The 15,737-nt window shown below is 44.2% G+C and overlaps 1 protein-coding gene across 2 annotated transcripts; it reads left to right on the top strand.

Moving 5' to 3' along the window:
* The first annotated feature begins 8,036 nt into the window (after positions 1–8,036).
* On the top strand, positions 8,037–14,089 carry Resp18 (regulated endocrine specific protein 18). Of its 2 annotated transcripts, XM_074071782.1 has the most exons (7): positions 8,037–8,315; positions 8,897–8,959; positions 10,541–10,645; positions 11,709–11,841; positions 12,072–12,111; positions 12,232–12,321; positions 13,933–14,089. In XM_074071782.1, exons 1-7 carry the CDS (start codon positions 8,210–8,212, stop codon positions 13,981–13,983), a joined length of 588 nt encoding a protein of 195 aa, XP_073927883.1. In that variant the 5' UTR covers positions 8,037–8,209; the 3' UTR covers positions 13,984–14,089. The 2 variants fall into 2 exon arrangements, with proteins under 2 accessions (XP_073927883.1, XP_020027513.1); XM_020171924.2 differs by lacking the exon at positions 8,897–8,959 and having other exon boundaries at positions 8,058–8,315.
* The last annotated feature ends 1,648 nt before the right edge of the window (positions 14,090–15,737 follow it).

Below are 15,737 nucleotides of genomic sequence, written 5' to 3'. Positions count from 1 at the left end.
GTTCATCACTCCCTTCTCTGTGCAAAACCAACCTGATTCTATTCTTTGTACATATTATTGTTTCTCTTTCAGGTCAAAGTGTATGACTCACTTATCTCTGTGTCCTGAGTACCTAACACAGTGCCTAGGTATAGATCTCAGAATATATTTGTAGAATGGAGTTGAGTAAATATGGTGGAGAAAAGAGCTATAGCTGGGAGATTATTGTTCCACTGATAAAATTGGTATTGAACTCTATCCTCACAAATGTACCTTTGGCTCTGACAGTCTATGATCTTCACTTCATGTGAGTGAACAATATAGAAAGGCTTCTGTAAGCAGCAACTTCTGAGCTGTCTCCTGAGGTCTGAGTTGGACTTCAGTAGAATATGAGGATGTATGAATAATATCAAAGAAGATGAAGTTAGAGCAAGAAGACTTACTGGTGAATGAAAAATTCTAGAGCAACTGGAGATAAGTCTGGAAAAGTAAGTTTGGGCTGATTGCAGAGAGCGAGAATTTATGAGTGGGGCCTTATTTTAAAGAGGTACTGAGGAGTCACTGAAATTTTGTAGCCTCAGAATAACATGAAGACTGGATAGGAGAAGAGAGGGAGAAGTGAAACGTGAGAAAGAGGCAGCAAGTTAGAACAGTGAGGCAAAGACTTGGAGGTGCTGTAAGGGCCTGAAATTGGTCAAAGAGGGAGCAATGGAAAGGAGACAACTTTGAGAAATACATGAAGAGTGAGAAATGTCTATTTGGGTTTCAGTGGAATGAGAGAGAGAGAGAGAGAGATTGAAATTGTAAGCCAGACCTAACTTTAGAGAACTGCTGGCTAGGAGAAATAACCATGGTGCTCACAGAAACAGATGACTAGAGAAGGAATGAGTTGGTAAAGAAGACTGTATAGTCCTAAGAATCAAGGTCAGAGGCTAATCCAGGAGCATCGCTCTAGCAATACTCTACTCTAACATTGTTTTCCTCTATTACTTCATTTCCTTCATTCCTAAACAGCTCTCACAGATGCACAAACATACTGGAATGGCCTCCATATCAAGAGCAAAAGAACAATGAAAGACTTGGTTTGGGCTCCTGGAAACAGTACATTTAATCATTTATACCAATCCTTCTGCATTGGACAACTGTCTTCACTTACACTTAGCCTCCCACCCCATCCAAAAGAGTCCAAGAGTTAGGCTTGAATGCAGGCACTTTATTTTGAACTATGATCCCAAAGAACATATATGGTACCTGGCTCCTCAAGGGCCCCAGTGAGCCTGACTCTTAATTGTCCATTGTCTACAGAGGTAAGTAGCTTAATTACATGACCTTGGGTTGATTTTCTCTTACTTCTCTACTCAGTTCTGTTGGAGTTTTAAATATTTACTATTATTATTATTATTAACATTATTATTATTATTTTGGTGGTCCTGGAGGTTGAACTTGGGGCCTCATGTTTGCTAGGCAGGAGCTTTACTACTCAAGCCACTCTGCCAGTCTTTTTTGCATGGGTTACTTTGCAATATGGTCTTGCTTTGTGTCCCTTGCAGGGGCATCTAGCGCACTGTTGCACATTGACAATTGAGTTTGTTTTTGAAAGGAATATTTCCTGAAAATCATAGTTTTCAAGGTGGAGAAAGGCTCATTTTTTTCCAAGTAGGCCTATTGAGCTGAGTTGAAGAAACAGATTTATCTCTCAAAAGGCCTGGGCCAGCCTGGACTACAATCCTCCTACTTGTGCCATTGTACCCAGCCATTGGTTGAGATGGGGTCTCGGGGCTCATACCACAATCCTCCTAATCTCTTCCTCGTGAGAGCGAGGATTACAGACTTGAACTGCCACACCTGGCTTTTTTACTGTTTCCTTCTCAAATTGTCTTATTTCCTTTTGTGACCAACTCTAAAAAAGCTACAAACTACCAGAAGTCATTCAAGATAAAATAGATAACCTAATCTTACAATTACTAAGTAAATTGGATTTGCATTTAAAACCTTCCTCCTGCAAAAATAGTCTCCAGGCTTGGATAGTTTCATTGGCAAATTCAAACAAATATTTAAAGAAGAAATTAAACTTCTATGCAATCTCTTCCAGAAAAATGGAAGAGGAGAGAATACTTCCCAACTCATTATAGGAAGTCAGCATCGCCTTGATGATAAATCACAAGAAAAGGAAACTGCAAATCAAAATCCCTTGGGAGCATGGGTGCAAAAGCACTCAAAGAATGGCTATCTGCTTCTTGCTTTTCTTTATTTTTCTGTTTTCAGTTTTATTGATTTATGCCTTCATCTTTAGCTCTTTCCTTCTGATGATTTTTCCAATATAAGCATTTAATGTCATAAACTTCACTCTAAACACTACCTGCATCCCACAAATTTTTGTATCTTTTTTTATTGTTCTGCTCAAAATATTTTCTAATTTCTCTTAAGACTTCCTTTTTTCACCCATAAATTATTTTAGTGTTTTTTAATGGCTAAGTGTTTGGCGACTTCATTTTTACTGATTTTTAGTTCAGATGTGGTCATAGAACATGTTGTATAATTTCAGTTCTTTAAAATTAACTAAAATTTGTTTTTATGATACCTATACGGTACAGGATATGGCTGGTGTTCCACTGTGCACTTGAAAATTCGTACTGTGCTGTTGTTGGTGGAGTGTTCTGTAAATCAATCAATCAGTTAGAATCAAGTTAGCTGACTTTTCTGTCCTATTCTGCCATTGAGTTTATCCTGTGGATTTTGATTTTTAGTTATTGTATTTTTAGTTTTTGGGGGGGTTTTGTTTTGGTTTTGTTTTGGTGTTTAGTGGTACTGGGGCTTGAACTCAGGGCCCTGTGCTTGCTAGGCAGACAATCTACCACATGAGCTATGCCCCAACCCCTATTTCTTAGTTCTTAAATGGCACATTAGAGGAACAAATGGAATAACCAATAGTAGGAGATATGGCTAGAGAAATAAGCCCAGAACTGACCATAGGACCTTCCAGGGAATAACAAAGGATCTAGACCTTATGCAAGGTACGGAAGAAAATCACCAGGGATTTTAAGGAAAGAATAGAATGACGTCATGTACAGATTTTGGGGGTTTTTGGGGTTTTTTTTTTTTTGTCAGTACTGGAGTTTGAACTCAGGGCTTCACATTTGCTAGGCAGGTGCTCTACCACTTGAGCCACTCCACCAGCTTTTGTCATGTACAATTCTAAACAACTACCCTAACACTTTAGGAGAATGTATCAGTAGAAACAAAAGTGGAATGGATAGACCTGTTAGAAAGTATTATATTGGCCTAAGGAAGATTGTGGTGGCTTGACTTGGGACTTGCAGTGGCACTGAGCACTCTACCCAGTGCAGCCCTAACCTCAGGAGCCCCAAATAAACATGCCTTCCGAGGAAACTGCTTCTGGCTCCTATCATCATGGCAGCTGTGCTTCTGCCTGTATCGGTTGCTGGAGCTACATTATCAGCCACTGAGTGACTGATACCTCCTATGAGAATTGGTTGCCATGGTGCTGTAAGTATGAAAATAAGAATCTACCATGCGTCTCCAGGCTTAGGGCCCTTAACAAGCTCTGTACCTAAATGAAAATCAGGAAAGGTGAGATAGGACCTGGGAACCAACCAGAGGCTAGCTGTCAGGAAGTTGCTGAGTCACTGTGCCTCAAGACTTGCCCAAATCAAGAGTGTGCTCTGTATGAGGTGGAAGTTAACTTGTCTTGTGAAGGCACATGTACACAAAAAATTCAAATCCCGTTTTCTTCCATTTTAGAGATTCTTTGAGCAACTCCCTTCTCTGAGCAAAATTTTGTAGCACTTCTGGAAGGGTGGAGCTTCCTGCCCCTCATATTATCTTTGGAGGTGAAGAGTTCTAGGGCAACCTGCCTACTGGGTTTTTTATGTGGCTTTTCATGAAAACTGTTTATTTGAGCTTGATAGGAGGCAGAACATTGGGTCCTCACCAGAGCCTCTGAAGTAAACTATGTAAGGAATAGCACAGCACCTAGGTACAGAGCGAGCCCAGGTTTCGGATCCCTCTCTCCTTCCAGACAGCACTCAGAACAAGAATGCCAGGCCGCGTAGGACCAGAGCCGAACTTCAATCTTTCCTCACCTGCTGCCCTCCAGTCTTAATTTATTATGGTCTTTTTTCCTCTTAGGGAAGGAAGTTCCTCTCTCTGAGTACCTAGGTTCAATGGCCTGAGAACCTGCTTGGTTTTCTGGAGTATTTCTTGGCATTATAACCCCCATCCAATAAATAGCAAAAAGAAGTTTAATATCAGTACTTATGTACATGTGTTGTTTTGACAGCTTTTCCTCTGGTAGATTGAAATCTTTTTTCTTCTTCACTACTGGGGTTCGAACTCAGGGTAGATTAAAATCTTGGAAGAAAAGAACATACCCACCTGTGCTCAGCCAACCTGAAGACTAATGGGTCCCTCTGATCCTGGAGCCCTCTGATCCTGCAGCATTATATTTCCCAAAGCAGGTTAACATTCGTTTGCTCCTATGCCTCAAATTATTTCTGTAAATCATTTAAAAATACTACATCCAGCACACAATCAGAACCAGATAAATTTCCAGCTCCTGGCATGGCAAAACAGTTTGTGTCAGACCCTCCTGTTAACACTGAATTACAATGTAATCCACACAAAATACAAAAATAACTGTATGAAGGCACGGAGACCAACCAAAAGAGAAAAAAAAAAAAAAAAACTAGAGGAATTATAATCCTTGAAAAATAGAAGGTGCTATTAGGTGAGATCCACATTTAACAGGATTTTCCCCTAAAGAGACTTCACAGCTTGCTGCAGCACGTAGGAAATAGAGCTCAGTCAGGAAGCAGCAGACTTCCTGACTGAGAAGCAGAGTTGAGAGTACAGGGATTCCAGAGCAGCTGGAAATGAAGACGATATCTGGAAGATGAGTGACCTACAGAGACAGAAGCTAAAATCCATATCAAATTTCCCTCGAATCCTTAGCTGTCTTCTAAATGGCCCATGCCCAAGGTAAGAGTTCAATGGAAAGCCAGATATCTGAACAGGGGTTTCAGAAGAACCGCACCTTAGCTGTAAGCACAAAGTCTCAGAACTAAGGAATGGAGTCAAAGACTAAGAGGTGGAACTGAAAAAAAACCAAAATACTCCTACCTTAACCAGTCTTCTACAATAATTTTTTTGTCCAAAACTTAACTGCCTTCCCGAACAAACGCGACCCTTTTTAAAGAAAGATAATTCAGAGCATCCACAATGCATCAACCCAAAATGTCCAGTTGACAACAAAAACCATGTTTCCAACCTGGGGTTTAGAAAGCTCACACGCTATCCTCTAAAGGCACATAAGAAGCGAGAGATCAGTGAGCCAATCAACTATTGCAATAGCTCTATTTATTTATTTTTTTAAATTTTATTTTATTCATATGTGCATACAATGTTTGGGTCATTTCTCCCCCCTTCCCCCAGCCCCTCCCTTACCCCTCCCACCCCCTCTTCCCCCCCCTACCCCCTCGCTACCTGGCAGAAGCCATTTTGCCCTTATCTCTAATTTTGTTGAAGAGAGAGTATAAGCAATAATAGGAAGGAACAAAGGTTTTTGCTAGTTGAGATAAGGATAGCTATACAGGGAGTTTACTCGAATTGATTTCCTGTGCATGTGTGTTACCTTCTAGGTTAATTCTTCTTGAACCAACCTTTTCTCTAGTTCCTGGTCCCTTTCTCCTGTTGGCCTCAATTGCTTTAAAGTATCTGCTTTAGTTTCTCTGCATTGAGGGCAACAAATGCTATCTAGTTTTTTAGATGTCTTACGTATCCTCATACCTCCCTTGTATGCTCTTGCTTTATCATGTGATCAAAGTCCAATCCCCTTGTGTTTGCCCTTGATCTAATGTCCACATATGAGGGAGAACATATGATTTTTGGTCTTTTGGGCCAGGCTAACCTCACTCAGAATGATGTTCTCCAGTTCCATCCATTTACCAGCGAATGATAACATTTCGTTCTTCATGGCTGCATAAAATTCCATTGTGTATAAATACCACATTTTCTTAATCCATTCATCGGTAGTGGGGCATCTTGGCTGTTTCCATAACTTGGTTATTGTGAATAGTGCTGCAATAAACATGGGTGTGCAGGTGCCTCTAGAGTAACCTGTGTCACAGTCTTTTGGGTATATCCCCAAGAGTGGTACTGCTGGATCATATGGTACATCAATGTTTAGCTTTTTATGTAGCCTCCAAATTTTTTTTCAGAGTGGTTGTACTAGTTTACATTCCCACCAGCAGTGTAAGAGGGTTCCTTTTTCCCCAAATCCTTGCCAACACCTGTTGTTAGTGGTGTTGCTAATGATGGCTATTCTAACAGGGGTGAGGTGGAATCTTAGTGTGGTTTTAATTTGCATTTCCTTTATTGCTAGAGATGGTGAGCATTTTTTCATGTGTTTTTTGGCCACTTGAATTTCTTCTTTTGAGAAAGTTCTGTTTAGTTTACTTGCCCATTTCTTTATTGGTTCATTAATTTTGGGAGAATTTAGTTTTTTTAAGTTCCCTATACTGGTTATCAGTCCTTTGTCTGATGTGTAGCTGGCAAATATTTTCTCCCACTCTGTGGGTGGTCTCTTCAGTTTAGAGACCATTTCTTTTTTTTTTATTCATATGTGCATACAATGCTTGGGTCATTTCTCCCCCCTTCCCCCAGCCCCTCCCTTGCCACCCACCCTGCCCCCTCCCTCTACCCCCCACCCCCTGGATACCCAGCAGAAACTATTTTGCCCTTATCTCTAATTTTGTTGAAGAGAGAGTATAAGCAATAATTGGAAGGAACAAGCGTTTTTGCTAGTTGAGATAAGGATAGCTACACAGGGAGTTGACTCACATTAATTTCCTGTGCATGTGTGTTACCTTCTAGGTTAATTCTTTTTGATCTAACCTTTTCTCTAGTTCCTGGACCCCTTCTCCTATTGGCCTCAGTTGCTTTTAAGGTATCTGCTTTAGTTTCTCTGCGTTAAGGGCAACAAATGCTAGCTAACTCTTTAGGTGTCTTACCTATCCTCACCCCTCCCTTGTGTGCTCTCGCTTTTATCTTGTGATCAAAGTCCAATCCCCTTGTTTTTGCCCTTGATCTAATATCCGCATGTGAGGGAGAACATACGATTTTTGGTTTTTTGGGCCAGGCTAACTAGAGACCATTTCTTTTGTTGAGCAGAAGCTTTTTAGTTTTATGAAGTCCCATTTATCTATGCTATCTCTTAGTTGTTATGCTGCTGGGGTTCCACTGAGAAAGTTCTTGCCTATACCTATTAATTCCAGAGTATTTCCTACTGTTTCCTGTACCAATTTTAGAGTTTGTGGTCTTATATTAAGATCCTTGATCCATTTTGAGTTAATATTGGTATAGGGTGATACACATGGATCTAGTTTCAGTTTTTTGCAGACTGCTAACCAATTTTTCCAGCAGTTTTTGTTGAAGAGGCTGTCTTTTCTCCATCATACATTTTTAGAGCCTTTGTCAAAGACAAGTTGGTTATAGTTGTGTGGCTTCATATCTGGGTCCTCTATTCTGTTCCACTGGTCTTCATGTCTGTTTTTGTGCCAGCACCATGCTGTTTTTATTGCTATTGCTTTGTAATATAGTTTGAAGTCAGGTATTGTGATACCTCCAGCATTGTTCTTTTGACTAAATATTGCCTTGGCTGCAATAGGCTCTATTTAAAAGAGTACAGTGGTTTGGAGCAGGGTGATGGCAGTGGATATAGAAAAAATGGATGGCTTTGCAACATAATTTTTAGGTCAAACCCATATGATTGCAAAAAGCCTTTAGGTGGATGGTGATAAAATGAGGACAGTAAAATCAAACTAAATTCATTGAATTTAGAATAGAACAGAATACCTACTGTTCAATCACAATCCATATGTAAATCTCACAACGAACTCATGAGGTACAATTCCCACCCACAACTTACACACCCTGGGAGGAGAGGCAGTGGACCTTGAGACCTGGCTATGTCAAAAAGAAGCAGGGCCAAGAATTCCAAAAGGTGCGAGGAGGGGACGGTCAGGGGACTGGAATAGGGTAGACTGCAGAGGCAGCGCCCGCTCGCGATTGGCCGAGATGCCGAGGACGGCTGTGCAGATCCCGCGTCGCTAGCCGGTGGGATGCAACAGCCCGGCACAGCCTCTTTGGCCGCTGTCGCTACTTTCACTGCGACTTAGACGGGAGAGCGAAGGCGCCTATCGATCCCGGGAGGATGCCGCGCCCGCTGTGGCCTGTGGGCTCCGGAGGGCTCCGTCTGCTTGTCTGCTTCTTGCTGCTGAACAGCCATCCAGGGGGCTGCAGCGACATTAGTGCCCACGGTCAGGAGGAAACCTGGGGTGGGGGGTGCGGGCAGGGCCAGAGAGCAACTCTGAAAAGCGAGGGGCAGGGGCCTCAAGGTTAGGAAACTCGGGAGGAAAACAATGCGTTTGGGGGGCACGAGGAGGCGTCTCGTGGAAAGTGACATGGGATTGGTGGGGGTGGGCTAGGGTATATGGTCGAGACTTCAGGTGAGCGAGCGCGGGGGAAGATAGGGGGTGGGGTGGTTGGGAAGACAGATGGGCAGAGTACAAACCAGAGACGAGATGACCAGGGCTAGGGATAGGAAGGGACCAGAATCACAAGTCTTCGGGTCCAAGGGTCCTGGCCCCAAGCGGGGCCGAGAGCCGAACCAAAACTAAATCTTACAGCCACAGAGCCTGGTGGCTGAGATCCAATTTCCAATAAAGAGGGGAAGTCTGAACTAGGGTAAAAGAGGATGGGATACAGAGGGAAAGGAACCGTCTCTCTCTCTCTCACTGTCTCTCTCTTTCTCTCTCTGTCTCTGTCTCTGTCTCTCTCTGTCTCTCTGTCTCTCTCTCTCCTCTCTGTCTCTCCCCCCCCCCCCGGGTCATCTGGGTAGGCCCAGCGCTGACTCACTTAATACTCGGAGACTGCGCAGACTCACGACCGCTGCGCACACCGGGTGGGGACCCGAGCTCCGCCAGCGCCTACTCTGACGCCCACTGTCCCCTCCCGACTCTAGGGTTTAGAGACCATTGCAGAGGATTCGCAAGGCACTGTGGGAGGAGACCGGTGGGAGTGCGCGGAATGTGGTGGGGTGGGACCGCCAAGGCTTGCGGAGGTGCCTTTTGCCGCCTTTACCGCCCACAGCCGCGGCCACGCCCGGCTTCGGAAGCCACCGCTCAGCACCATGGACAGCGTCAGTCCAGCGAGGCCGCGTCACGGCTCTGCGAGAGGCGCTCAGAACTGTCTGACCTTCCCCAAGCTCTGTTCCTTCTCAGTAGGGTGCTGGAGTTTAACTCCTTCTGAGGCCAGGGAATTGGTGTTAAACATCCACTTGACTGGGGAGAAGAATTCCCCTTTCTTAAAACGTGTCCAGGGGCTGTAGCCTTAGAGCTCTTGCCCAGCAAGCGCAAAGCTCGGAGTTCAAACCCTAGTGTGGGCGTGCGGGGCGGGGGCGGGGGAGGAGACAAACAAAAAACACCTGCCCGGCTTGCCTGTGCCTGTAATCCCAGCACTCAGGAGGTGGAAGCAGGAAAATCGCAAGTTTGAGGCCAGACAGGGCCAGACCCTGTCTCAAGGGAAAAAAATGTCCAGAATGACTCATGGTAATATTACTTAAAGAAAGGGAGGAAGAGAGAGAAAGAACTCTCCATCAGCCCTACCCCGTATATCTGAAAGAATTAAGGTATGCTTAGCATTAAGAACTGCCTTCTCTCACACCTCCCCTTCCCCTATGCGCAGCTGGGCAAACTGTGACTTTCAGGAAAAGGATTCAGATCCTCGAGCCTAATAGGTACCAATAGTCAGCCCTGTATCTCCACAGGTTCTGCAGGAGCGAGGTCTGTATCTTCAAATTCAACCAACTGAATCTAAACTATTTGGGGAAAAATGTGTCTGTACTGAACATGTAAAGACTTTTTTCTTGTCATGATTCCCTAAACAATACAGTAAAGCAACTATTTAAATTGTATTCGACATTATAAGTAATTGAGAGATGATTTAAAGTATACAGGAGGACGTTTGCACATGATACACAAATACTAAGCCATTTAATATAAGAGCCTTGAACGTCCACAGATTTTGGAATGGGGGGTGGTCTTGGACCCAGTCCTCTGAAAATACTGAGGGAGATGGTACTTTCTCTTTCTAAGGATTCCGGGTCTCCTTCCTAATCCCTCCTGACTTCAAAGTCTTCCCTAAGATATAGCCCACCTTCTTCCCCGTGCCAGCCTGTCCATCTGATTATCCATCCCACATGGGTATCATTCTGAGCCTTTGCACGCCTGAACCTCCGTGGCCTGTGTTCTGTCTGTAAACTTGGCTCTTACCTGGAAGTTGGTAGTGAGGATGAATGAGGCCCAGGGACTCAAGAACAGGGCTGGTGATGGTGGAGGAAGGAAAAAATGACAAAAGGAGGACTTGAACACAGGGAAAGGGCCTGGCTCAGGAATAACAGTGGAGGGCACCTAGCAGCTTCTCTTCAATTGAGATTTGGAAGGCTCTGGCCAAGGTCTTCGCTGATACCCTCTTTTGCCCTTAGATGGCCAGGGCCAAGTTGGAGTTCAGCAGCTCTGGCCCCTCCAGGGATTTACTGCTCCAATCTTCCGGCACTTACAACTTGTACTCCATCAGATTGTACCCCAAGGTGAGTAGAAGCTGGAGAACAGACATTGGTGTCTGGCTAGATATAAGGGAGGGCAGTGAGAGACTATCTAAACTGAGGATAAGTTTTCTCTTCCCCAGATGTCTCTGAAACTTCCTTGCCATGTTCCCCTCAGTGGAGAAGGGGACAAGACAAGAGTGGAGGTGGAGTCTAGATGAATGGACTGTTTGCACTTAAACACCAAGGAGGCCAGCATACAATTCCTTGGGACTGGTTCCCAACCCCCAACACTATCTGAGTTTTTCCGGAGCCAGGACTCCTTATGTGCTCAGCCAGAAGAATACACACATGCCTCAACCTCTACATAGGAAGCAGGGAAAACTGTATATCAAACAGGAAAAGGAAGTCAGTCCACTGGAGGCAGATAGCTCCTTAGAGCAAACTTTTGTGAATGGGGGAGGTAAGATAGAAAATCTGCCTTGAGTTTATATTACTACTATTAATGCCTAATAAGTGTAAAATGGCATAGAAAAGTAGTTCTCAAAGCGCATCCTAGACTAACAACACCAACATCAACAGCAACTTGTCAGAAATATTCGTTCTTGGTCTTCACCCAGACCTACTGAGTCAGAAATTCTAAATATGAGCCTATAATCTTAGCACTTGGGAGGCTGAGGCAGAAGGATCATGAATTTGAGGTTGGCTTGGGCTACACAACAAGTTTGAGGTCAACCTGAGCTACATAGCGAGACCCTGTCTCAAAAAGTAAAAAGAAAAAAAGGAAAGAACCTCTGGGTGTAGGAACTAGTGATTTCATTTTAACAAGCCTTGCAAGATACACGGATGTACACTGAAGCTTGAAAATCGCTGTCTCAGAATTTTTAAGCACTCTTTGCATCCCTAACCTCATTTAATTCTCACCTTTGCATCAAATGAATAATGAGAGTCATTAAATATGACACACCAACCACTGTGCTAAGCAATGTTCATATGTTTACCATCTCATTTCACTCTCTCCACACTCTATGTGTAAACAGGTCACATTGGTCCCTGGAGCAGGTCAAAGTGTCCCAGGTGTCAACTTACCCATCCTTCCATCCTGCAGGTCTGTTCTGGAAGGATGACATCACCCAGCATATGATGACTGAGAAGATGGAGTACATCAGCAGACTCCACCCCCAAGATCCATGCCTGAAGGATGGGAAGGCAATTTTCCCCACTGAAACCACTGGAATGAGGTGTGTGAGGCCTGTGATTAGCCCATGATATCTGGCAGACAGAAAGACAGAACATGGCAGGACTGGATAGTGAAACTGCAAGTAGGAGCCCCCAGGAGCTCTCTGCTTCAAAAGTCCTTCCTGGGATCAGTAAGGAACAATTCCTAGCTATACTAGTTATATCTGAAAAGGGAGGGGAAAGGTAGGTGTTAGCAAGTCTAGGCTCCACTTGTCATTCCTGTCTCTTCTAGGGATAAGCAAGAGGAGAAACTTCAACTCTTATTCCCCAAGGTGAGACTTACATGTCTTCCCAAGAATTATGAATCCCTGACTTTGTATCCCATAGCTTTCCCTCTGGGGCCTCTCAACCTTTCTTGCCTCCTTCCTGATTCCTGAATTCCCTCCTCACAGACCCCAACAGTCAAGATGAACAGGGATCAGTGCTTTATCTCCAGAGTAGTTTCCAAGACCTTGAAACAAGAGGTGACCAAACCTGTCAAGGTGAGAAACTCACTTTTTTCCAGGGATGTTGGAATCCCCGAGGACATGTTTAAATGAGGGAGGCAGGTATGAATGAAAGAAGGAATTCTGGGGGGAGAAAAAGCTCACTTTTCTCAGTCAAAGGGTAGCCCTGCTTCCTGTAACTCTCACAGATGATGTATAGATATCCATATGAGAGGAAAGGGGCAGGGCGTGAGGCAAGTGCTGGGAACCTCTAATGAAGAAATGAACTACAAGATCAGGCATCAGCTTTGAGCTTAAAACAGGAATTGAAAACTGCAGAGTTCTCAAAATTAAATAATTTCATACTCCCTTGTGCATGGCAACTGCTAGGAAAGCTCCCTTGGATGAATGGGAGAACAGCCCAGAAGCCTCACTCTAGCCTCTGTCTTGCTTTCTTCTGTGACCTGAGCAGGTCACCTGAACAAGGCTTGGAGGCTTCTCTGGAATCTTTAAACTCTAGAATCCAGATTAGAAACCACCCACCTAATACTCCCATCTATCTTTATAGGTGAGAAATTCGGGCCCAGGATAGTCATGGGATTTATACAAGGCTGCCATACTTTTCATGGCAAAGACAAGACAAGATGCAGGTCTTCTGATTTCCAGCTCTTCCGCCTGCAAAAGAATCCCAGCTGGACATTGGTGGTGGCTCACACCTTAATCTTAGCCACTTACGAGGCTGAGATTTGGAGGATCGTGGTTTGAGGCCAGCCAGGGAAAATAGTTCCCAAGACTCCATATCCAAAATAACCAGGACTAATTGGGCTGGAGGTGTAGCTGAAGCAGTAGAGTGCCTGCTTTGCAAGCATAAAACCCTGAGTTCAAATCCCAGTCCCTACTAGAGGAACAGACAGAAAAGCCAGGAACAGAAGATGAGGTTGGAAAAGTAGGCCCAGGACTTACCATGCAGTAGAAGGTTTGGATTTTATCCTAAGTGCAGTGAGAAGTTACCTGGGATATTTTAAAGAAGGGAATGTCATAACATCATGTACAATTTTAAAAGGCCACCAAAGCAATGTTGATGACTAGATAGTGGGAAAATCCAGACTGAAAACTGAGAGGCTACAAAGACCCAGCCATCCTGGTCCAGGGAGTGGAGTTGGCTTGGACTTGGGTAGAGGCAGTGAAGTTGAGCCCTCTACCACCACTGGCCATGCCCTCTATCTAGAGGCAGCTTGTACCTCAGGGGGTTCCATCCCGTCATGCTTCTCAGGAAAACAGGCTCCTGTTCCCATAACATGGCAGCTGGGCTTTGTAAACCTGAATTGGTTGCTGGGCAACATAATCAGAGCTAAGTGACAGTCCTACCTGTGGAGGACTGGTTGCCTTGGTGCATGGTGCTTCCAGGGGGTGGGCGAGGGGTATGTGCGGAGAATCCAAACAAGTTGCTGCTATTCTTCTTCAACCCCCAGCCTTCAGAAAAATCACAGTGGGAGGAGGAACTATGTGTGGGAGTCCAGGATCTGGCTATCAATCGGTGGGCTGAGTCACTGCGTGAAAAACTTAGGCAAATCGGGCAGTTAGTGAACTGTTTGGGGAAGGAGCACAAGTCAAGAAGGGCTACCTCTCTATGTTCTGACTCCAAAACCCTTGTTTCTTCTCTTTTAGGGTTTCTTTGGGCCATTCCCCACTGTGGGCCGCAATCTTGTCGCTGATTGAGACCACATGTGGGGTCTTCCTTCCCCAGTGCCATCCCCATTGCCTTCCCAAGGGGCAATTCTTGGATGACCCAAATCTGGATCATTAAAGTGGACTTTCATGCAAACACTTTCTGTGAGCTTGTTTTGAGGCACAGTAGGTAGGGTTTGCACTTGACCAGAGGCTCTGAAGAAAAAGAGGTGGGGATGAGGAATGCACACCTCTGAGTGATGGTAGAAGGCTGTTTCTGTCTTATTTTCCTTCCATTGGCCATTCCTGAAGTGCAGAAAGTGATGCAGACCACAGCTGGAATGGCAGCCTTTTCCACCCACACCCCAACATGCTGTGTGATCTGGTTATCCAACCTTTCATATTATAGAAAGGGTACACCATATTTGCCTCCAGTCATTCTTTCCATTTCCCAATCCAGACAGTCCTGGACTCTGCTGTTTTACGAGGGTCTCCACCTTTAGCATTAGAGCCCCAACCAGGGCTGTCCCAACATCATCGTGCTGGGATCAAATAATATTAAAATTTTGATGGCTCCTGCTTGTGCATTTCTAATAGCTTAAAATCTTAAAACAGAATGGGAAACCTGACCACCCATTCTTAGTCCAAGTAAAACCCAGAATTTTCTGTTTGCAGAGCTTTATTCTCCTCACTCATGGGATACAGGGGTAAGCAAATGGGCAGGTATCAAGGTTGGGTTGCTCTGAGGAACCAAGATAGGGCCACACCATATCTTGCAACTGAGAATCCCAGAGAATTGTGACTAATGACTACTTCTTGGTAACACAGGTTCTCAGCCATGCCACTGTGCTTTGCCTTTCTCCTCTACCATCTATGTTCAAATACAGAGCTAAACTCAATAGACCAGCCATATGTGTTTTGTTTGTTTTTCTCAGCAAGTCAATTAACCACTGCCACTCATCCATATTTATTTTTTAAACCTTTCTTCCTCATTCATTCTCAAACATTTATGTAACCCTATGGTTTATAGTGCATGGCCTTTGTGAATGTTTGTTCTTGCCTTCAGAGACCTTTAAGAGTAATCAGGGAAGTAAGCCATACATATCATAGTTTCATTCAGATATCTGCAGGGAGCGAATACAGTGGATGCTCTGCCCCATAGCTACTCCTTCTACCCACAGCTGCAGATATAGTTCCTGTACTTTTTAACACTTTTCCCACTCAAGCGTCCTGTGCTCCAGACAGTCCTGAAGTACCTAGGATTTAATGTCCCAGAGAAAACTCCCAACCAGTGAAGGACTGAACGTAGTACAAAAATATCCCAGACTCCTCTAACTCTCAGTGGACAATTCCAAGGAATATTCAGTATAATTCTTCAGAGTGACCCCAGGGATACTCAGTCCAGTGGGCCACAATGGTAACCTGTTTGACAACGCACTTAATATAATTAATATAAAATATAAAATAATATTAATTTCATTAATATTATTGACTTTTCCAGTCTCTCACTTGTGATTTCTGGGCTCATCCCACATGCAAACTATCTAAACCCAACTTCTTTTTTTTTTCTTTTATTATTCATATGTGCATACAAGGCTTGGGTCATTTCTCCCCCCTGCCCCCACCCCCTCCCTTACCACCCACTCCACCCCCTCCCTCTCCCCCCCACCCCCTCAATACCCAGCAGAAACTATTTTGCCCTTATCTCTAATTTTGTTGAAGAGAGAGTATAAGCAATAATAGGAAGGAACAAGGGTTTTTGCTGGTTGAGTTAAGGATAGCTATACAGGGAGTTGACTCACATT

Source organism: Castor canadensis, chromosome 4 (assembly GCF_047511655.1).
Source record: "Castor canadensis chromosome 4, mCasCan1.hap1v2, whole genome shotgun sequence".
Lineage (NCBI taxonomy): Eukaryota > Metazoa > Chordata > Mammalia > Rodentia > Castoridae > Castor > Castor canadensis.
The sequence above is the reverse complement of the archived record's forward strand: the minus strand, read 5'-3'. Positions and strand labels throughout refer to the sequence as shown.